Source organism: Vipera ursinii (genome assembly GCF_947247035.1).
Source record: "Vipera ursinii genome assembly, chromosome: 4".
NCBI classification, from domain to species: domain Eukaryota; kingdom Metazoa; phylum Chordata; class Lepidosauria; order Squamata; family Viperidae; genus Vipera; species Vipera ursinii.
This window is the reverse complement of record NC_139514.1, coordinates 85231269-85254315: the sequence shown is the minus strand read 5'-3', so window position 1 is coordinate 85254315 and position 23047 is coordinate 85231269. Positions and strand designations below refer to the sequence as shown.

Sequence of the window (23047 nt, the reverse complement as noted above, 5' to 3'; positions counted from 1 at the left end):
AACAGATTCTATCTGTTAGCTTTCAGGCTCTGGCAGTGCTATATTTGAGCTGATGTTGCTGGTGTGCTGACATGAAACTGGCAATGGCTCTAAAACCATGCTGCGAACCCCAAATCCTGCTAGGCTAGTTCTGCCAGCCTTTGTTCTCCGGCACCATCATCCTGCCTTGCCTCATGCACAGGTGCTGCATTAGCATGTAAGAATCTGGGGGAACATTAATGCTGGCACTGCTATTTATCAGTGACAATTGATTCCAAGAGGATATGGTCTGAGACGACTGGTGAGAGGCTGCAATTACGCTGATACAATATTATACTTGTTTATACTAGGAATATATTTTGCCTTTATTAGCCATCATTTTAGTTTAAATTTAATTATAAAAAAATAAAACATTAATTTTAAATGTTAATTTAATTTAGTTTAATTATAATAACTGTTGCATTTCATTTTTGCATGTGTATGTTTGTGACCTGTCATTTAATGCATTTTATGTGGCTTCTATATCCATTGATGAGATAACTTGTTTTAAAGGTTCTTCTAGGGGGTTAACACAGGAAATGAATAAGGAAGGAATAAATTCTGTGTTTTGTATTGTTTAGTTTATTAATATTTCTATACCGCCCTTCTCCCGAAGGACTCAGGGCGGTGTACAGGGCAAGAATAAAACATAAAGTTACAAAAATTAAAAAGTTATTAAATACATGCCCATAAAAAACAATAAATACATTAATAAAACCCCCAATAAAATGATAATAAAAACCCCAGCAATCCCACCCTCAGGCCAGGCCGGCTTGTTCGAACAGGTATGTTTTCAGATCGCGGTGAAAGGAGCGAAGATCCGGCGCCATCCGGAGCTCAACCGGTAACTGGTTCCATAGCTCCGGAGCGCCCACAGAGAAAGATCTCCCCCTGGGGGCCACCAGTCTACATTCTCTGACCGGTGGCACCCTGAGGAGTCCCTCTCTGTGGGAACGCACAGGGCGAAGGGAAGTTGACGCCGGCAGCAGGTGTTCCCTAAGGTACTCCGGCCCCCTGCCATGTAGGGCTTTAAATACCATAACTAGTACCTTGAATCTCACCCGGAAGACAACTGGCAGCCAATGCAGCTCACGGAGCAGAGGTGTGACATGGGAGTATCGGGAAACTCCCAACACAACTCTCGCGGCTGCATTCTGTGCCAGTTGGAGCTTCCGGGTGGTCCTCAAGGGCAGCCCCATGTAGAGAGCGTTGCAGTAGTCTAGTCGTGAGGTCACGAGCGCGTGAGTGACCGTGCATAGATCATCCCGGCTTAGATAGGGCCGCAACTGGCGCACCAGGCGAACCTGGGCGAAAGCCCCCCTAGTCACAGCTCCTATATGGTCTTCCAGGGTGAGCCGTGAATCTAGGAGGACTCCCAAGTTGCGAGCCCTATCTACGGGGGGTAATAATTCACCCCCCATAACGAGAGGTGGAATGTCCGAATAAACCCGGGATGAAGGTATGCAAAGCCACTTGGTCTTGTCGGGGTTGAGTTGAAGTCTGTTCCTCCCCATCCAGACCCGAACCGCCTCCAGGCAACGGGACATCTGCACCGGGTCAGGGGCCGCAGGGGTACAACTCAGTCAAGAGCCTCAGTGGCTGCCCTTTCCCAGGCTTCCACTAAGGTATCTGCCGAGCTGTGAGCAAGGGAGGCAGGTGGGGACCCCAGCGCCGCCTGGAACCTCTGGGGATCCATTAAGCGTCTGGGGCGGTACCATTTGATAGGTTCCACACACCCACGGCGGGGGGTGGCAAAACGGAAGACCAGCCGCAGGAGATGATGATCGGTCCATGACAGGGGCATAACAATTGGGGAGCCCCCACCAAGATCATCTAACCACCGTCCAGATAAAAAAAACTAAGTCAAGGGTGTGGCCTCCCTCATGAGTCGGTCCCAAAATTACTTGCGTCAGGTCCATGGCCATCATGGAAGCCATGAACTCCCGAGCCAACTCGGATGATCCTCCCAGAGATGGTAGATTGAAGTCCCCCAAAACTATAAGTTTCGGGAACTCAATCACCAACCCAGAGAGGACATCGAGAAGCTCAGGCAGGGCTGCTGCTGCGTGACTAGGCGAAAGGTACACTAGCAGCAAGCCCAACTGCGCACCAGGGCCGCATCTCAAAAAGAGAGACTCACACCCGACTATCTGGGGAACGGTGGCCTCCCGTGGACACAAGGTCTCCCTTATAACAACAGCCACTCCCCCACCCCTACCCTGAGCCCGAGGCCGGTGCAGCACCCGGAAACCTGGTGGGCAAAGATCAACCAGAGGAATGCCGCCCTCTGGGCCCAACCAAGTTTCCGTGATGCAAGCCAGGTCCGCCTGCTCACCCTCGACCAAGTCACGGACGAGAGGAGCTTTGTTAACGACCGACCTGGCATTCAAGTACACCAGCCGGAGCTCAGGAGGCTGCACATCCTCACTCCCGGGACCTCGGGGTGGAACCAGAGGGTCGGAGTGCCTCACCGCTTGTAAGCAGAGGAGAGGCCTTCCCTGAGATCGATACGGCCCTCTGTTCCTACACCTGCTGCCATTCCCTATCGTCGTGGGAATGGGTAGTCCCACGACTGGCCCTGGAGCCCCAGAAGCGACCGACCCCCGCTCCTCCCCCCCGCGATCCACCTTGGCACTGGCCTGAACAGAGGTTGTTGGACTGCCCCCCTCGTCCAAACAACCAAAAGAAGAACCCTCCCTCCTCCCTAGCCCCCGAAAAAATTTCGACAGAAAACAAACCAGGGACCTCTTGTTAGGTTTACGTCGGAGGCCCGTACCCGTGCCCAGCCATCTCTCAGGATCCCAATAAATGGGCCCTTCCTCGAGATTGTACTCGGCTGGAAAGGCGGGTCGCCCCCAGGAAGGGGGAGCACCCCTGAGGGCGAGCAAGTCCGTAGAGGAGTACCTAAAACAAGGCATAAGAGCAGTCCAGATACAGGCAGTCCATAGTCAATTAATTAAGGAGGGTCCAAACAGAGAACAAATAGGTGTCCCGAGCTTCCACCCAGCCACTGCCACTCAGCTGGGTGCCACCCCAGGACAGGCCAACCACCGTCCTCTCACGACAGTCGGAAAGCCTATTCCTGGGGGAATGGTCCGAAACACCCATCCTGGGTACAGCATGTCCCCTAGAGCTCTCACCTCTAGGGGCGGCAGATGTAAGTTCAAGCCACCCTCTCACGGTGGCTAGTACCCAGGGAACTCTGAATCCTTTGGGGACGATATGTGGATGACAATAAGCAACAGTCCGAAAGCAGAGATGTGATAGTATCATAATCCATCGTATTACACCATCAAAGTCTGCACTACTAAATAGCCGAGTCCTCCGTTGCTCTGCCTTTCCAGAAGATTGATCATGGCCAGTTCTGCAGTCATTGGGGCCTTCCAGATTATAATCAGCTAAGTCTAATTCTTTTAGGTCCAAAAATCCAATGGCACCGACCAAAGTCACAACTGGTGCCACAGAAAGCATAGATCTTTCAAGGGACCGCTGGGCTCCACTGGGATCCACCGGGGTTAACCGGCTAGCCCAGGAACCTTCGAGGCCACCAACAGCAGTGAGGGTACCAGGCCATCTGGAAAGAGCAAAGCAAACAGAGGAAGAGACAAGTTGAGTGCAGTGTCGCCGCTGAGCCACCAGGGCCGCTGCCACCACCGGAGCGCTGCTGCAGACGCCGCCGCCATTGCTGCCACCGCCAGGACACCGCTGGAACCAAGAATGATCCAGCCCTTCCCGCCGCCGATGGGAAACGGGCCAAAAAGGCTCAGGCGGGAGTGGGCAAACGGTCAGGCAGACGACCAAGCAAGCAATCGATGATAAAGAAGGCCTAGAGCGGCCCGGGAGCAACGCCGCCGCCGCCGCTGCCGCCGTCGCCGTCGCCATCGGAACGAGCCGAGAACGCCGACGCCGCCACAGCCGAAGGCAGACCAAGCCAACCACAGAAGCGGCCCGAAATGGCCCGAAGCGCCTCCGCCGAGACCGCTAGCAGCCAGGGACCATCCAAGGACGCCGGCTCCGCCACCGCCGAAAACGCCGCCGCCGGCCGCCGAAACCGCCAGGTACCGCGAAAACGGCCCGGAAAACGCCCGAAGCAGCGGGGAGGCGCCGCAAACATCCAGTCCGGGAAAGCAGCAGAACCGGCAGCAGACCAGCAGTCCAACACCATTCAACTGCCAAATCGTTGCCCTCACTATCCCCCCAACCCAGAGGGTATAAACACCCCTGGGGGGCTCCTAGGACGCCTGTTTTCTGAGACTTGCAGAGCTCACCCTAACAGATCCGCCTGCACGTCCGCCATCTTGAAACCGGAAGTGTAAACACTGGTGCTGGTATGTGGAGATTGCGTTGTACATCAGACCTATGGACCAAGGCAGAAATTTGCAAAGAGTAGCATAAGGCAGAGATTCCCAAACTTTCTTGCTTCATGGTGCCCCAAGCATTTCCCAAACCATGTGAACTCACTAACAGCTTAATTTATTAAGTTACACAATAGCCTGCAGAGTTTATGTGAGTTGCTCAGTACTCAGTTAAAGCTACTGTCATCATGATCCAAGCTAAATGCTATTGTGCAGTCAGCAGTCACTTGCCTGTACAGTTGTGACTAATTTAGCATTCCCATAATTCTGCTACATGATATTCACCAATAAGAGAACTGGGTCTTTTCACAAATGGTGCTCAGTTAGAACAATTTCCTCTAGTATATATAGTAATCCACCATGGTTATAATTACTACTTGTATAACCTTGTGTACTCTTACATATTTCTGGGAAAATACCATATACTCTGTATATTATCATTTGGAGAAGCAATAAAGTGACAGCTGGAGTGCTTGATTGTTTTGGAAGTGATTTTTGGAATTTTTTTCTTAGATGAGGGCCTCTCCCATATATCAGTTGTCTTCAGCAATGGATCAGAGGAGGAAAACCCTGATGAGTTTCTAGCATGGATGAAATTCTGCCAAAGAATATTCAAAGAGATTATCAAGATGTACATAGTCTTTTTGTTGCTAGGGATAAAAAAGAGTGGTCCAAATACTCTGTACAGTAGAATTACTCTTTCTGTCATGTGTGTCAAACTTTACTATTGTTAAGATAATCTATTGTCATGGTACCATTCCATGTTTTTAATTATCACTTCCATGTCTTTGTTCTTTAGGACTCCCAGCTTGTTTCTACAGGATACAGCAATCAAAGTAAGAATAATTTTCACTTCACAGTTGCATTTGATGGAAATCATGATAGGTTGAATATACCATAATAAAAATTGGCAAGGAAAAAAACCAGTGTTTAATATATTTTGAATGTGGCCATTACTGTTTTTTTTTAAACTGGAAATCCTTTTGATCCAACCTCTGCCAACTTTTAAATTGTAGTTCTGGTCTCCAAAAATTAAATTAGATATATATATCTTAACTTGAGATAAATGCTCTGGTTTTTATGAGATATTTGAAAATTTATCTTATGCTTTAAGGGCATAGGGAATGGCCTTGAAGGACAGGAGGGAGAACAGGTACTAATGCAGCAGTCAGATAAGAGAGGCTTGAGCTAAGCCAAGAAAATAACTTGAGAAACTCTTCTCAGACAAACCCCTTCCTAATTTACATGTATATAAAGAGAAGGAGGGGGAACACATTCAGATTTGCAAAATTCTATTACTATAGCTATTATAATAAAAATAATTCTGACCTGGGTTTTCAGTTTTGCGCAGTAGAGCAGCAGCCGAAGGATCATAGGGCTCTGCACCCTACAGCTGATTTCTACCTGCTCAGGGACCCTAAATGGGCCTGAAGTTGCCTCATAGAGGCAACAAAGAAAGAAGGAAGGAAGTCCAGCTGATTGCGGATTGCGGTCCGACCAGTTTGGGAAAAGCCCTCCAGAAACCAGCAGGTGAAAAGCTAGCTTAACTTCAGAATCTAGCCTAAGCTACAAGCAGTCGAAGCCCAAAAGCACTACTTTAAGCTGACTGTAAAACCAGACATGTCAAACTCATGACATCACGTGATGTCGCACAATGTATTGGAGCTTTTTTGCCATTGCCGGCAATGGGGTGGGCGTGGTTTCCCAATGATGTGTCTGGTCTGCAGACTGGCAGTTTGACACCCCTGCTGTAAACAATGTGTTTGGAGCTAGGTAAGAATAGTGATTTTCTCTCTTCTACTTGAAAATTGATTTCCTGGGGCGGGGGGTGAACCCAAAGAAGCAAAAAGCCTCTGAAAGTGGGAAGGGGGGAGATTTAAACTTTTCAGGGGAAACAGAAATATACTGAAATTAAATGAATATAAGACTTAATTTGGATAAGTTTGAAATCCATGGAATCTGTTAAGATTTTCCTTTTAAATCATGAAAATAGAAGTAAACAATTATCTATTACTGACTGGTGCTGACATCTAGTGGTGGATGAAAATATACAACAGCAGTTGCTTTATTACAGGGACTGGCAAAGCCCAAAAAAAGATAATTTGGTTTTGGTGATCTTCAGTGTCTTAATAACAGAGAACATCTGTGACAAAAAAGAAGAAAACATTTTGGGCTATCTACAAAGTGAGAATTATAAACTCTAAAAAAAAATTGACCTTTCTGGGTTACAAATACCAACTCAACTGTGACTCTAAAGCTGTTTGCAGAGAAAGGAAAACCCTGATTTTTAGCTATCATGAAAAAGCAGAGATCTGCAGAAACAATATGCCAAGAAAAAACAAAGACTTTCCAGAAGGAGATCTATGGTATGTTACAACTAATCCAAACAACAATGATTTCAAACCATGAGTAAATTAAAAATAACTTTTAAAATATAAATGAACAAATTTCAAATTTTAACTTACAACACAAAAATTCTAAGAAAATAAAAATAGAGTGAGCAGAAAAAACAGACAACTGAATACAAGAGAGAGATTTCAAGATGGAACTTAACAATAGAAGAAAGTATGACTTAACTCAGATGGAAAAAAACATATAGGAAATACTGGACATGGAAAAGGTAACCTATACCCTAAGATTACAAAATATGTTTGAGGACAAGAAAAAAGATTTGACAAAATGGATTCTGCCAGGAGAACTACGAGAACTTGAGAGACAAAAAATGATAAATATAATCAAGAAAGAAAGAAAGGAAAAGATTCTCAATGAATACAAAGAGGGTGAAATCTTCCTATAAAAACATCTTACCTGTTTTGCCCTTTGTACCTGCAACAACAATTTTAAGATTATGGAAAGATTCTTTGATTCAGAGAAGCATATTAATCAGGAAAGATATTGGGCCAAAAAAAAGGCTAAAGTGAAAATTAAGAAATTAGATGATAGGATTTACCAGAGGGAATATTTAAAAATTAAACATCTGTTTGAATATGGTTAAAAATAGAAAGATTTTGGATATAAGATTAGTTTAAGAGGGATGAACCCCATCCAAGTAACATAGTATTTTTTCGTACTTTTTTCCTTTGTGTTTTGTTTTTTGACATGAGAAATATAAAAATGTTGGGATGGTTTATATAAAAGAAATGTTTTCTCTATTTTCCCCCTTTTTTAAGAAGTGAGAAATGTAAAAGTGTTGGGATAGCTTGTATGAGAAAAAAGATTTAAATACTTAAGTGTAACTAATTTAGAAAAGAAGCTTTATATTGATGTGGTTATTATTTGCAGAAACATGAGGAAAATGTCTATATTTAATTGTCATTTATTCAAATAATAAGAACTGTATTAATTTAAGGTTGGCAAAAGAGAATTTTAATGGAAGAAGAGAAAATCAAGCAAAGCCATTATATGGACTATAGAATTATAGAAATTAATTGTTATTCATTGTTTTTTAAATACTAACCCAGACAGCACACTGTTTACCACATATTAAGATGACTATATTAAACATCAAGAAAACATATTTTAAAAATAATAATAATTCTGACCCATATGGTATTAGTTTCTTACTCTAATCTGCCTTGCTGTGCTGACATTCACCATTATGGGAATAAAAGATGTTTATAATATTATACTTCTTTAATCAATGTAGCTTCCTAACATAGAGAACTGGCTCCTAAGATAAATTAATTTGTTCAAGTTTATTGAAGCTTCCATCCCTGTCCTGGAAGTACTTAATGCTCTCCCCACACACAGCAGGTTCAGATGATCATGGATCTTCTGGAGAATAGAAATATGGAAGGTTTATTGTATATGAACTATCCTGAGATCCAATTTGTATAATCTTCTATACTCCAAGCCATAGCTTTTTTCATATTGTTTAGGATAACTTTGACTTTTATAGAAGTTTTATGGACACACAAGAGAGGAAGAAACAGATACAGTTTGTTCTGTGGAGTTAACTTACATTGGAATCCAACTAATTGTGTTGACATGAATGCACAAGGTTTATAAATTCTGTCTTTCTAATTTTCTCATAGGCATATCCATATAAACAACAGTAATTTAGGTCCATGTAGATGCTGTAAAACTATATGGCCTCTCTGTTGCAAAGATTTTTTTGTGAGACGGACTATCTGCTGAGCAAGCTAAGCATACATAAACATGTTAGGAGCCATTTGTTTTACTGTGGGTTAGCATATTTCTGAAAAATGGTCAGGGAAAGAAAAACACTTGAGAAAATGCAATGTGGTGCAGAGCAGTTTAATTGCCAGTAAGCATTTAATTGCCAGTAAGCAGTGAGAGAGAGAGGGGGGGAGGGAGAAAGAGAGAGAGAGAGAGAGAGAGAATAAAGAGGAACATAGTTTTTTATGAATGATTTACATGGAGAGGTTTGTACCTGGCTAATAATCTCCACTGATGATAAAGAAAAATAAGGAAAACCATATGATTCTGAGAAATGGCAAGAGGGTTTTGCTGCAGAGACTGTATTTTTCCCCGTCTCTTTTCAACCTAGTATTACTCACAACCTCTAACAGATTTTAAATTGTGGTTCTGGTCTCCAAATTGCTTCATTATCAACTTCAGTTCCCAGAATTTATGAAATAATGTTTGAAATGATTCTCCTCCTTGTATGTGAGGCCAAATGTATTTCTGGCACAGCAAGTTATGCAGAAGCCATTTAGCAAGTAACTTGAGCATGGATTACCTATTCTTGATTTTGGGGTAATTTCTTTCATTTATACAGCATTTCAAGTATCAGGTGGCTGCTCAGTTCTGCACATATAAATAAACATGGTGGAGAAATTCAGTATTGAATTACTTTGGAATGTGAGTTTTCTTTGATAAAAACTAAAGAAATAATATAAAGAAAGAGAAAAACTTCCTTTAGTTTGCAACAAATTAGGAGGGAAGAAATAAATAAGCACAATGTGGGCTACACTTAAACTTACTGATAATTTTAGCGTTGCAAAAATGAGTAACCTTTGGATTTCTACAGTCTCATGTTCTAACTGAAACGGTTGTGAAAAACATTGCAAAAACTTGTTGCAGTTTTCAATTGACCAAACTTGTTACAATATTTGAACCTTAAATTGCAAATATGGTTTTAACAACTAATTATTCAAATAAGCTAGAACATACATTATTATTTCACAATCTATAGTTAACTTTTTGGTTCAAATGTAGCATGTTTAGTTTAAAGGAAAGAGCTAATGATTCTTATTTCTGTTCAGCCATCCCAATGTAACAGAACCCTAGAAAAAGGATGCTAGTTTTCAAAACACAATACAGGTAGTCCTCAACTTAAGACCATAATTAAGCCCAAAATATGGGTTGCTAAATGAGAAATTTGTTGAGTGAGTTTTGCCCGATTTTATATCTTTTCTTGCCACATTTGTTCAGTGAATCACTGCAGCTGTTAAATTAGTAACATGGTTGTTTAAGTGAATCTGGTTTTTCCATTGACTTTACTTGTCACAAGGTTGTAAAAGGTGATCACATGATCCCGGGACCCTGTAACCATCATAAATATGAGTCAGTTGTGGTTAGGCATCGCACCATAACAGGCACAGGAAGAGAGGGACTCCCTCTTCTGTGTTCAATTTTGTCCCGCTAGGGACCCTTAAAAGGGTCAAAGGTCACACTGGAGAGGTGACAAAGGAGGGGACCCATGTTGATTGCGAAGGGGTGGCAGCCCCTCCACTGGATCCAAGGAAGCCCCCCAAACCAGTGGGGGAAAGACTGACTACAATTCAGTGGCCAGTCAGAAGCTGCTGACAACTAAAGAAAATAAGCATTAAGGAGCAACTTTTGAGCAATGGGGATGGAACTGGGTGAGACTATATCCTCTCTTTAGATTTTAAGATTTTTTCCTGGAATAAAAACGCCTAAAGCAAAGAATCCTCCCTGATGAGATGGTAGGGGAAATTCCGCCCCATTCCCTCAGGAAAAGAAAAGCAGTGAACTAACTGCTTGGGGGAAAACAGAAAATTACAAGATTAATTTGGAACCAATACAGATATATAGCTGTATATATAGCTGTATTTTTGAAACTTTTTTTAGAAAAGATACTTGAAAAGTTTGTAATATAAATTTGGCTTTAAAAAGCTGGAAGATGGCATTAATGACATCTAGTGGAGAGCTATGGCACTACAATTTATTATTAAAGGAACTTGGCTTGAAGCCCAGACTCAGGTAAGACTTTGGTTGTCCTTGGAAACTTTCACTTTCGAATATTGCAGCTGGGCAAATCACTCCGTTTCCAAGTGCCCCATTTGCAAGCAGACAAAGGTTCCAGTCTCCTTCTGGGTGAAAAGTGTTTGGACGCCTATGGGGTGCTGGGGCAGCTCCACCCCCTCCCTACCTTGCCTCACCCGTGGCGGCAGCATGGCATGGTGGGCTATGTGACCTCCTGCCACAAGCAACTGAGAGTGACCACAGGAGTGGTCCAGCAGCCATGCAGGGTCCTGCTGGATGGGGCTGTTGGTGCCGCCACTGCAAGGTGAGGCAGGTATTGGGGGGAAAATAGGACATCCCCTGAAAGTAAGACCTACTGCCTCTTTTGGAGGCAAAAAATATATATAAGACTGGGTCTTATTTTTGGTAGTTGTCAAAATTTCTATCATTCAGCCTTCTTTCTCTCCCTTCTACCTACTTCATCTTTCCATTTCAATAATACTAGTTAATAAGACAATGAAAATCTAACTTTCTTGATTGTGAGCACCTCTTATTAACTCGGCACTAGAAGAAGAAAGGGAATATGCTAACTACTACATTTCAGTAATATTTAATGCAATGTGGTTTAGAACATGGGTAGACAATCTTTGTAAGATAGGTACTCATTTGAAATTTTGCAAGCTTGTGTTGGATGCACTTATACAATTGCTTTCTATTCACAAAGTGGCTTTTCCCAATGGGCAGAGCAATTGCAAAACATCAATTTACCTAAGAGCAAAGTAGCCCTCCAGGATGATCTATGTCATTCCATTGGGACCTTTGTAGTACCCAAAGGCATTGTTTATTCTAGATATATTGATGTGAGAAGGGAGTTTGCTTCCTTTTTAGTCCTTTTTAAAAAATATTTTTAAGTTGATGGACCAGACAGTCTGCACCAGGGAGGTATCTAGAGACACTTTGTTGCTTCTGCCTGGTTTGGCAGGGATCAGTTAGGTGTAGTAAATATGCATATTCCCCATGTATTTCTCAGAATAAACACTGAGATTTCAGGGTTTTTTGGGATCCTAGCACTGGGTGCAGGTAAATATTTCAGGAGCCAGTAATTTTATAATGCAAGGCATTTCATAAGGAATGAGAAATTTAAGAGTTGAATCTCATTTAACAATTATTTCTCCAGTAGGATAAATGCAACTGCCTGTCTCCTGAAATTACACCATTCGCTCTGTTCTCTGTACCCTCTGCAATTATGAATGCTATAGAACTAGCTTTGGAAATATTTTTTCCTCTTTAGGGGAAGCATAGACAAGCAGAAATTTGTTCTGCACTGTTTTTGGTTCATTTTATAGATGGTTCATTTTATGGAAAACCACTTAAGACTCTGGTTTGCTGTTTGACTTTTCTGCTTATTTGTTGAATTTCAAATAGATAAGTAATTATACATTTACAGAAAAATGTATATGTGGAGCACCCTGTACTTTAAAAAAAATTCCCAGCATATATTAAAATGTTTCAGTCATTTTCCTAGGTATTTCAAAATGTATAGTCACACCAGATTTAACTTTCTCAGGGATAATCTCAGCTGAAGAAGTCTAAATATTTTGTAAATATTTTGTAAAAAATATTTTTTTAATTATATGGCTGCCTATGTTGTATACGTAAGGTGTAGATGGCTAACAAATACATGCATAATAAAAACACAGGATTAAAATTTGGACATACCATTCTTATATACTGGTAGTGAAATTTTATCTAAACGTATTAGACAAAAGATCCCATTTTTTTTAATGAGACTCCCAGATAACTGCAAGTCATTTCAGAGAGATTGGAGCTTTTGATTATACATGCCTTTTCTGGACCTTATCACCATCTACATTCCTTTTGATGATACCTTTCTGAAATGACTTCACATGGGGCAATTGGGGCAAATCCATGACTTCACAGAACACTTCATACTTCCAGCACAATCTTGGTTTGATCAATCACATTGCATGCATTTCTCCCAATATGATTACTTTGACATTATTGTACTTATTGCGTTGAGAATATTTTGCTAAGAAGGTTTTTTATGTGATGAACCGAAGAGTACAAATGGATTGTCTTTATGCTATTTAAGAAAGAAAGCGAGAAAAGCAGTGATTCCAGGGCTTCCGGTTTGTCACGCAGCTGCTATGGATGGCTGGGAGACTTGCTCTCTCTCTCTCTCCCCCATCTAGTTTCGCATCACTGGGGGCCCCTGAAAAGGGCCAAAAGTCACCCTGAAGAGGCGACCAGTGAGGAGGGGTGCTCGCTGGATCACGGGAGAGCCACAACTCTCCCGTTAGACCTGGCAATCCCTCCATACCGGCGAACGAAAGGACCGGCCATTATGGCTCGTCCCTAGGCTGTGAACAGCCGAAGTCACATTTTCCACCAGGCAACTCTTAAAGCGGCGTGGAAGAGACTGGGTGAAATCTACCTCTTTTGCACTCTGTACTTTCTGTACCTCTTTAAGCTGCTAAGCATTTCCCCCACCCCTGTGGTGAGGGAAGGGGGATTTTTGCCCTCCCTCTAGAAAGAGCGGCAACTAAATACCCAGGGACAATTTAAACATTGAAGAAGTAAGTGAATCCCAATTGGAACTTTATTTCTCAAAGCATGTGGATTGAAAGATTTTTTATTACCTATTTTTCATTGTCTACTTCTGTGGGAAATCTGGATTCTTTCTTATGAAAAAGAAAAAGAAAAACTGAAAAGATTAAGACAACTTTGGGGCTCAAAGGGAAACTTTAAAAGGGGCCTGGCTGGCTGTCCAGGGAAATAGATAAGATACATAACCTTGAGAACTTTGAAACAACAGCTGTGAAAGGCTTTGTGTACCCTACCTAGAAAAAAAATTCTCTCTTTTGGATTTTCTAAGTGTAAAGCCTTTAGCTTAAAATACCAATATGGAAGAAGACCAGGAACAAAATTTATTTATGGATGAAGATCAACAAACTCTCGCTATGTTAAAAACACTAATCCAAATTCTTACCACAACCAATGAAATACTAAGAGGCTATGTGAAGGAACAAGATAGCCCAGATATGAAAGCCCAAACTTTGACCACATCTAAAGGATCATCTATACAAAATAAAATAGAAAAAATGAAACATTCAGGTACGATGACAGAAGAATCTACTATTAAACAAATATTGATATTTGAAAATCCAGAAAAGACATTGACAACTTAGAAAAAGGAAAAGGTTTCTTATACAACTCAAAAGGAACTAGACGATCTAGAAAAAGAACAGTTGAATGAGAAGATAAACAATTCAGAACAACTACGTCGATATGGAAGAATAAAGAGACGACCCCCTAGACCAGGGGTCGGCAACCTAAAAAAGAAAAAGAGCCACTGGGAACCGGTTCCATCACAAATTAAAAAAAGAGGGAGCCGCGTGCGTGTGTCCATGCACGCGCATGCGCAAAAAGGTTTTTTGCGCATGCGCGGACGCACGCGGCTGCCATTTTTTTAAAAATGAGATGGAACCGGTTCCCGGTTGCCCGATGGCGACGGCTCGTCTGCAAAGCTGCCGCTTTCGGCAGCTTTGCAGACGGGCCGTGGCAGCTTCCTCAAAGAGCAGCGCCCCTGCCCATTCCGAGAGGTGCGCGCGCACCTCTCCGAACGACCGGAGGTGCGCGCGTACCTCCGCGCGAATGGGCAGCGGTGCCGCTCTTTCAGGAAGCCCGCCGCGGCCCGTCTGTGAAGCTGCCGAAAGCGGCAGCTTAGCAGACGGGCCGCGGCAGCTTCCGCAAAGAGCGGCGACCCTGCCCATTCCGAGAGGTGCGCGCGCACCTCTCCGAACGACCGGAGGTGCGCGCGTACCTCCGCGCGAATGGGCAGCGGTGCCGCTCTTTCAGGAAGCCCGCCGCGGCCCGTCTGTGAAGCTGCCGAAAGCGGCAGCTTAGCAGACGGGCCGCGGCAGCTTCCTCAAAGAGCGGCGCCCCTGCCCATTCGGAGAGGTGCGCGCGCACCTCTCCAAAGGTTTGGGGAGGTGCGCGCGCACCTCCGCCCATTCGGGGAGGTGCGTGTGCACCTCTCCAAACGGGCGGTGCCACTCTCCATTTGGAGAGGTGCGCGCGCACCACTGCCCGTTGGAAGAGGTGCGCGCGCACCAGGCGGCTGGGAGCCGCAAGAGACGGCTCAAAGAGCCGCATGCGGCTCCGGAGCCGCAGGTTGCCGACCTGTGCCCTAGACCTACAAGTCCTCTCAAAAAATGGCAATCATGGTTTTGCCAATATAAATTAATATACATGATATTACAAGGAGATTGGTTCAATGACCTAAAAACAAGGACATGGAAGATGATTTGGCAAAGGAAAAAAAGCCAGAATAAGACTCAAGAAGAATGGATTTTCAACCATCTTATTGAAATCTGAAACAGAATGTACTTAAATAGATAAGATGTGTATGTTGAACACAAGACATTGTTATGAACTGAGATAAAGAAAAAAATTTGGTCATTAAAATTTAGCAGTTTAAATATTAATAGCTAATTTGAATATTGATTTGTGCATAAAGGTCATGTAAAGGTGAAGAATGTAGACAAGCTAAAAACCTATTGTTGAAAATAATAAATAGGTCTATATGGAATGTTAAAAATGAAAATTATCAGTTTAAGAAAGAGATAGGCGATAGAAAGAGGAAGAAAGAAAGTATTAAATATTGAAATAAAAAGAAATTTTGATTACTTAAAAAACAACTGAAAATTAGCAAAAAGGAAGGATATCATATTGTATCCTTAATTTGTTGACATAGAGGGTGAGAAGTTAAGTAAATGGGATGTGTATTTTGAATATTAGATTTTGTGAGGAATGGTGATAGATGAATTGGGAGTATATTAAAAATCTTGGGAATGATAAATATCAAACATTAAATCTAAATGTTAATGGAAATTAAAATTGAAAAGTCTATTAGGTCATTGATTGTCTAAAAGATTGTATGTTAAAACAATTAGAATATATGTAAACTAAAAACTATGGATATATGTAAGAAAGTTATTTTCTATGTGATTGATAGGATGAAACTTGTCTTTAAATTTACAAATAGACAGTATATATGAAGGGAAAAAGAGAGGAAATGTTTATGGTAGCAATTTGAAATCTGTACTAATGATATCTGTATGTAATTGAATTACTGCTACCCAGCCACCACGTTGCTTTTCAAATATGTGAATGTAATATTAGAAAATCAATAAAATTTGTAAAAAAAGAGAAAAGGAACGATTCCAATTTATTTATTGTAGTTCTACATAATAGAAAGCCACACATTTAAAGAAACATCCCATTATCATATCAGGCCAAGTGAAACTATCTTCCCTATTGTTAATTCACTTTTTTGCAAAAATATTTTGAGAAATCATACTTGACTTTTGCCTGGAAACTACATGTCTAATACTTCAAAGAATTTAAGATTGACCTTAGAGTAAAATAATAGTTTGTTGTTAAGGTGCCACAATATTTTACTGTCTTACATAATTTACCCCCAAAACCAATACTTTTGAGGGCAGAATTGTCCTTTGACAAGTTTTTTTGGGGGGATCGTGACTTGAGATCAGACATAGGACAGTTTAGAAGGAAATCATACTGATCCATTCACCATAGTACTGAAAAGATGGAGAGATAACTATCTAGTAAAACAAAACTATTCTCTAACAACTGGTACTTTGGAAAATACGCTGCCTCCGTGTACTATATTTAAAAAGAATATGCAGTAAAGCAGCATCTTGGGTACAATGCAAGTAGAGAAATGTATTTTATAATCTTTGTGCCGCAGTTACATAACTCATGATCCTTAGCTTATTAAAATTCATGTTTATTGCTGACTTAAATATATGGAGGTTTTTTAAAAAATGCTGCTATTCATTTTCAACTGTGTTTCTTATCACAACTATACCACAGCTCTAACCCTAATCCTAACTTTTATAATTATGGCTCATTTGTTAATATTCCTATTCTTTCATTTTTCCAAGGAAAAGATGATGCTGAGCCAAAGAATCCTGAAGACTGTACCTTGCATACATCGTAAGTCAACCTAATATTTATGGATTGTTAAATGGTAGTAATTTTTGTTGAGGTCCCTGAAGATGTGTTTGTCAAAAACATCAAGGTGGTGGCTGCAACTGTGTAATCAAAGACCTGTTCCTTATTTACATGCACCACTGCCATCTTGCTTTTTGGACCCTCTCTCCAAGGATCTGTTTAAGATACAAATCTCTTTTGGATTTAAGGTATTACTGTACTTTTGGTACTTTGGAATACCATTTCAGTGGAAGTTATAGCAATTAGCTAGTAGCACAAAAATCCTTGATTTCTAAAGAGACTGAGCAATGCCAATATATACATTTTTGAATCAGCACTTTATAAAAGATTTAAAGATTTCTTTTATATGACAACAGGAGTTTTTCTCTCTGACTAAAACATATGGCATATGTTACTTATGATATATTATTGTAATGTTCAGTGGCTGAAGATTACAGCTTCATCTTTCAGTTGCTGAAATCCAGCTGAAAGAATTAATGCGATTTCCACAATTGGTTGAGGATTCTGAATAAAGAAAATCAGTAGTACAATAGATTACAAAATGTGATTTATTCTAATGAAACAATGGTAGGTTTAGTGGTAGTCTGCCATGTCAAACAATTTTTCTAAGTGCTACCTGCCATTTTTATTATGACCAGGAATACTTATGTCTAATAATGTTTATTTGGCACTACATGTTCTTAACAACAATTTAGAATAAAATAATATATCAAATAAATCTAAAGTGATGTTTGATATAGCTATGTAGATCCATTTCCTGTAAAAATTATTAGCAACAATAATTAAGAATCTGATTGTTGATTAATAATTGTCATGTATATTTCAGCCTATACACACATGCATGCGCACACACACACACCCTAATATATTGTGCTTTGGTTTAGAACAGGGCTTTTCAACCAGTGGTACGTGTACTACCTGTGATACATTGGCACTTGGCAGGTGGTATGCGACCATCCTAGAAAAGTGGTAGTAGGGGAGAGGAATGAGCTGAACTGGTGGCAGCACCGCACAAGCCTGAGTGAGAGATGGCTGGACCTGCAGGGCTGTCAGGGCTATGCAAAAGTGCCAGGATCAGTGCTTCTTCAGGGCTGTCAGAGCTCAGTGGAAGCTCCAGGATCAGCACCAGGCTACAGCTAGAGCTCGGTGCTGATCCTGGTGCTTCTGAGCCCAGAAGAAGCGCCAATCAGCTGGAATGTTGCAGCATCCCCAGGGACTTGTGATTTTCATTCAGATGCTTGGCAGCTGATTCATATTTATGATGGTCACAGTGTCCCAGGGACATGTGAAGGGACCAAAACCTGCTGCAACCACTCAGCAGATGGGGGGAATAAAAACCAAATACCCCTCCCCGCTGCCAATCCTCAACAGAAATGCTCACAACAATGAAAACCTCGGACAGGAGGAAGAGCGCCGCCAGGCAGGCAGGCAGGTGTCTTTCTCGGCTGTGGCTTGAAGGGCACTTTTTTCAGTGCCATTGTAACTTCGAACAATCACTAAGTGAACTGTTGTAAGTCGAAGACTACCTGTACTTCATCACTTTTTTTCTTTTTTTTTTGGTCATCAAGTTTTTGACACCTTGCTAGGCAACTGATGGTACTCGGATGTTGCCATATCCTAAAAGTGGTACAATGGGTGAAAAGGTTGAAAAGCCCTGGTTTAGAATATTTTTGTTCTTTAAATGTGATCTTTAATAATTTCAGCTGTTGTTAGGAATAGAAAATGCTTTATGCTATATTCATTTTGGTAAAATCAAATTTGAATACATGTATTTATTATCTATTAACTTTATATGTTAAAGTTCATTGGCTCTGAGTGGTTACAAATAAAAACTTAAAAATAAGATAAACAAAAAAGGAGAGTAAATATAGTAAAGATAACAAGAAACAAATCTATCCAATTCAAAGGGGGTGGGGGTCAGTTTCATAAGCTAGGGTTTTAACTTGGCTTTTTTGAAATATAGTTCAAAACTTTAAATGTAAGTCAGTAAGAGAAAAGTTGAAAATGTATTGTTAGTTACAACTTCATTTGAGAGTATATGGAATAGTTAAATAATTGTTAAAGAAAATGTAAAAGATATACTGTATATTTGGGAGTATATGAAATAGTTAAATAATTGTTAAAGAAAATGTTACACACACAAACACACGTGTATATATATATATATATATATATATATATATATATATATATATATATATATATATATATATATATACTAATTATTGCAGAAAATGAACATCAGACCACTCAGTCTTTACAGAACTATGTTCCAATCTATAAAGCAGATATACCAAGATCAATTTGTCCTTTTATCTGTACAGAACATTAGGCATAAGAGCAGCCACCACGCTCCTCTAATAAATATATATACTAGATATATACTACTTCTCAACAAATTGCTGTCATAACATAGATACTGTATTCTCTCTCTCTCTCTCTCTTTTCTCTCTCTCTTTTTTCAAGGGCACATTTAATATATATCTAGTATACAGTATTTATACTAAATATCTCCATGAAAGAGAAAGAGAGAGAAGGAGAGAGAGAATATCCATGTTACGACAGCAATTTGTTGAGAAGTAGTATATATCTAGTATATTTACTAGGAGCGTGGTGGCTCACGTGGTTACAATGCTGGATTGAAGTTTAGCAAGCCCACATTTCAGACCGCAGTATTGCCATGGGGTGGAAGGAGCTCCAGTCCTTCACTCCAATTCTTGCCGGAAACATGGAAGTTTTCCCCCACCTGGGGGTCTCTAGACAACAGTGATGTGACCAGCTAATCCTTTTGACCTGGAAGTACCTCAGTGTTGAATGAATCTTTATTGTCAAAGTACAACTGTATACATTGAGATTAGCTGAGCCTCCCTTTGTGCTCCCACCCCCCAACACACAGTGACAACAAACCCTCCATCTTACTACACCATATGAACCAACTACACCACACACCAGCCTCCCAAGTCAATTCTGCATAAAATTCACAAAAGTTATTTCTCATTCAAAAGCCTAACAGCCCACAGATAAAAGGTTTTTTTCAGCCTGTTGGTGCGGCTGGCTATACTCCTATATCTCCTACCCGATGGTAGGAGAGTAAAGAGATACCGTCCATGGTGTGAGTCGTCCCTGAGAATTTTCCTCACTCTTCCAAGGCAACGAGCCCTGGCGATGTCATCCAGTGGTGTCAGGGAACAGCCCACAATGTCTTGTGCTGTACTCACCACCCTCTGTAATACTTTCCTATCTGCGGCTGTCAGACCAGCATACCAAACCACAATACCATACGAGAGGACGCTCTCTATAGTAGACCGGTAAAAGAGGGTCATTAGCCGTTGTTCTACCCTGTTCTTCCGCAAGACCCTGAGAAAGTGAAGCCTCTGTTGGGCCTTTCTAGCCACCTGGGTTGTATTAACTTTCCAGGTCAGATCTTGTGTTCCTCACACAAGTGCAATGCAAATATATTTATTAATATAAATGGGAATTTGAGTCAAGGAAGCATTATATATATAATATTAGATATAGAATATATCCTTCAGAAAATAACACACCTGAATTATAATGAATTAATCTGTAAGGTATTATTTTGCTGGTACCTGACATCTGGCAATTCTAATAGTATTTATACAAACCTTTCTTTGGTGAACGTTTGCTTTTCCTAAATGATTATGCAGATATGTAAGGTCACATGATCATTCTAGCAAGTGCTACAAAGCAGAATCAGTTTTGAGAACAGGCGTATATTGTTGTGAGTATGTTGGACATGGTTTCTAAAAATAATCTCCCTAAATTGCAGCATTGAGATGAATTACTACACTGTGATATAAACAGCAATTCCTTATCAGATGCAAACAAGAAAATACTCCACCAAAATACTTTCAATAATTTCACAATAATTTCATATCAAATGTTTTGGTGAAGCAGGAGTAGTTTGTGATAGCAAATGTCTGTGCTGCACAGACAATCAAAAGTATAGTTTATTTGGCTGAAGGCTATTTATTTTATTTGGTTCATTGAAAAAGTGTCTCTGTATATAACATCACTAAGCAGGCAATATTAAATTCTTCAGTGTCAAAGAGTTACTGTTTTTAAAAAATATAATAGCCAGATTCTGCTTAGGTTTCCAATTAAATATGATTTCTGACTGTTTATTAAAGAGAGCACTTGAATATCAAACCACCTTCCTGATAATTTTCAATTCTTGGTAAATGTCACATTTTTCACCAAAAGCTGTGTTGAAGAAGGAAAAATGGAAATAACACAAAGAGGCCCAGGCATAGCTATTCTAAACTCCTAAGACCTGGATAAAACTCTTCCCACAGCTAAAGCTTTCTTAAACTACATGAACTGCAGTGGCCAAAAGCTATTATTAATACAGCAGCCTGCAGATACTTAACACTGTGACAACTCTTTTTCTTAATGCCTAAACTGTCAGGGTAAATGTAAACTATTTAAAGGCTTCTGGAGAGCTTGTCTCCTTGAGATTTAAATTGTTCTTCCCAACTCCTTCAAATAATGACAACTTAAAAGAAGGAAGAATGTTCTTTCTTTTTTGTGTGTTAGGATTTTTTTCTTTTTTTAAAGCAAAATTGCTTTTGCTTCACTCCTAAGAATAAATCACTCTGATTCAATTCAAATTCACCTCCATGCTATGTTCTGGACACCTCCATGCCATGTTCTTAGCAAGAACACCCACCAAGTATTTTTAATATCATTTCTCTCCAGCTCACAGAGATACAGCCACAGAACGGAAGTAATAAAGGCTGCTCAGGGATAAAGATGATAGGGCGTGGCCAAATCAGCCACATTAACACCTCTATATGTATATTCCCAATTGGTTACCAGTGTCATCTCCAGTGAAAAGGATGGCAAAATAACAGATTGTATATATTTTAAAGCAACTACTGTTGCATAGTGTTAAAATAAGGAGAAATCAGGACAACTTTCCAGGACAGCTAATCATGAGGGGAGCCAGAATGGTGCACTGGTTAAGAAAGCAGGCTAGAAACATGGAGATTGTGAGTTCTAGTCCCACCTTAGGGAACAGCCAGCTGGGTGACTTTGTGCCAGTCACACTCTCTCAGCCCTAGGAAGGAGACCTGGGTAACATTTTTCAAAATATTGCCAAGAAAATTGCAGGGACTAGTCTAAGCAGTTGGTGGAAATCAAGATTAACTTGAAGGCATGCACACACGTATACAGCTAATAATGGCTTAATCTAATCCATAGACTGGGGATGAGAAGAAGGCAGTGAGGAAATGGCAGAAAAAAGATGGGACTGGTTTCTCTGATGATTGGTGGCAAGTGGGGAATGACCCACTCTTGGCTTGTGCCTGTAGTCCAGGCATGTCAAACTGCCAGCCCACGGGCCGAATGCATCATATTGAAACTGCGCCCACCCCATTGCCGGCAATGGGGAAAAAGTTGCGATATGTCACGCAACGTCATGTGATGTTGCAGTTTTGACATGCCTACTCTAGTCATTGGGGAGTATTACAGGGAAGACAGGGAGGAAAACATACACCAGAGAATGATATAGTTGATAGGACCACAAAACACATGCTTCAACATTTCACTATTACAATAGATTTCCAGTATTGTGCAGGACTTATTCATGTCAGATAAAAGTTAATGTCATTCTTGAAAATGAGTTGTTAACTGGTTGTTCCTTTCACATTCACACACACACACACAAAGAATTAAGGATTTTTTTTACTTTTTTTTAAAAAGGTACCAATTATTTCTATTTATCCCCCATAGTATATAAAATGTATGTAGAAAATCTGCAAAGTAATTTGCTGGAAATCATTGTGTCCTTGATGTAAATTCAGAGAGACAAATTTAAATTATTAGTGGATATTTCAAGTTCCACACACAAATTGTTTATATACAGGAACAGTGGAACTTAATTTATATTTTCATTGGTTTTACTGCTTTTTTCAAACATTACTTTCAGGGACAGGTTTATTGTGCTCCTGAATTAGGCAAGGAACCATTCATGAGTGGAACATTTACATTTAAGAAAACAGTGGAGGGAATCATCTTCTTCCTATCACATTACTCCAGTGTTCCCTTCCCAAAAGGAAAGAAGAGAACTAAAACTCATTGTTTCTGGTTTCTCATTGTCTTTTAACAAACCAAAGAATGCTTATTCAAAGAATTATAATGTATCCCTGCATTTTGCTGGGAACTTTCAGTTTTACAATCTGGGCCCATGGTTGCATGATCTCTGCCCAGGATTCAGGGTCAAAGAAAACACTTAACTAGGATCCCTTCACAGCTGTACAACAAAATTAAGAAATAGAGAGTTCACACTAAAGTGTTACAAAATTCTAAAATCCTGAACCATCTGCTGATTTGTTACATGCCAAACTTTATCCCAAGTTCACTGGATCTTTGGACTCACTTCTAGTCTTCAGTGCTAAAAAAAAAACACAGCCAGTGGTATC

General features: G+C 40.6%; 1 protein-coding gene across 1 annotated transcript in view; it reads left to right on the top strand.

Moving 5' to 3' along the window:
• AFF3 (ALF transcription elongation factor 3) overlaps positions 1 to 23047 on the top strand; it is a gene marked incomplete at both ends in the record, with an annotated part of 292751 nt that overhangs the window by 176691 nt on the left and 93013 nt on the right. Inside the window, 2 exons of the mRNA XM_083361292.1 lie at positions 5173 to 5209; positions 16535 to 16586. Of these exons, the coding sequence (XP_083217418.1) occupies positions 5173 to 5209; positions 16535 to 16586 (89 nt within the window). The remainder of the gene's footprint in view (positions 1 to 5172; positions 5210 to 16534; positions 16587 to 23047) is intronic.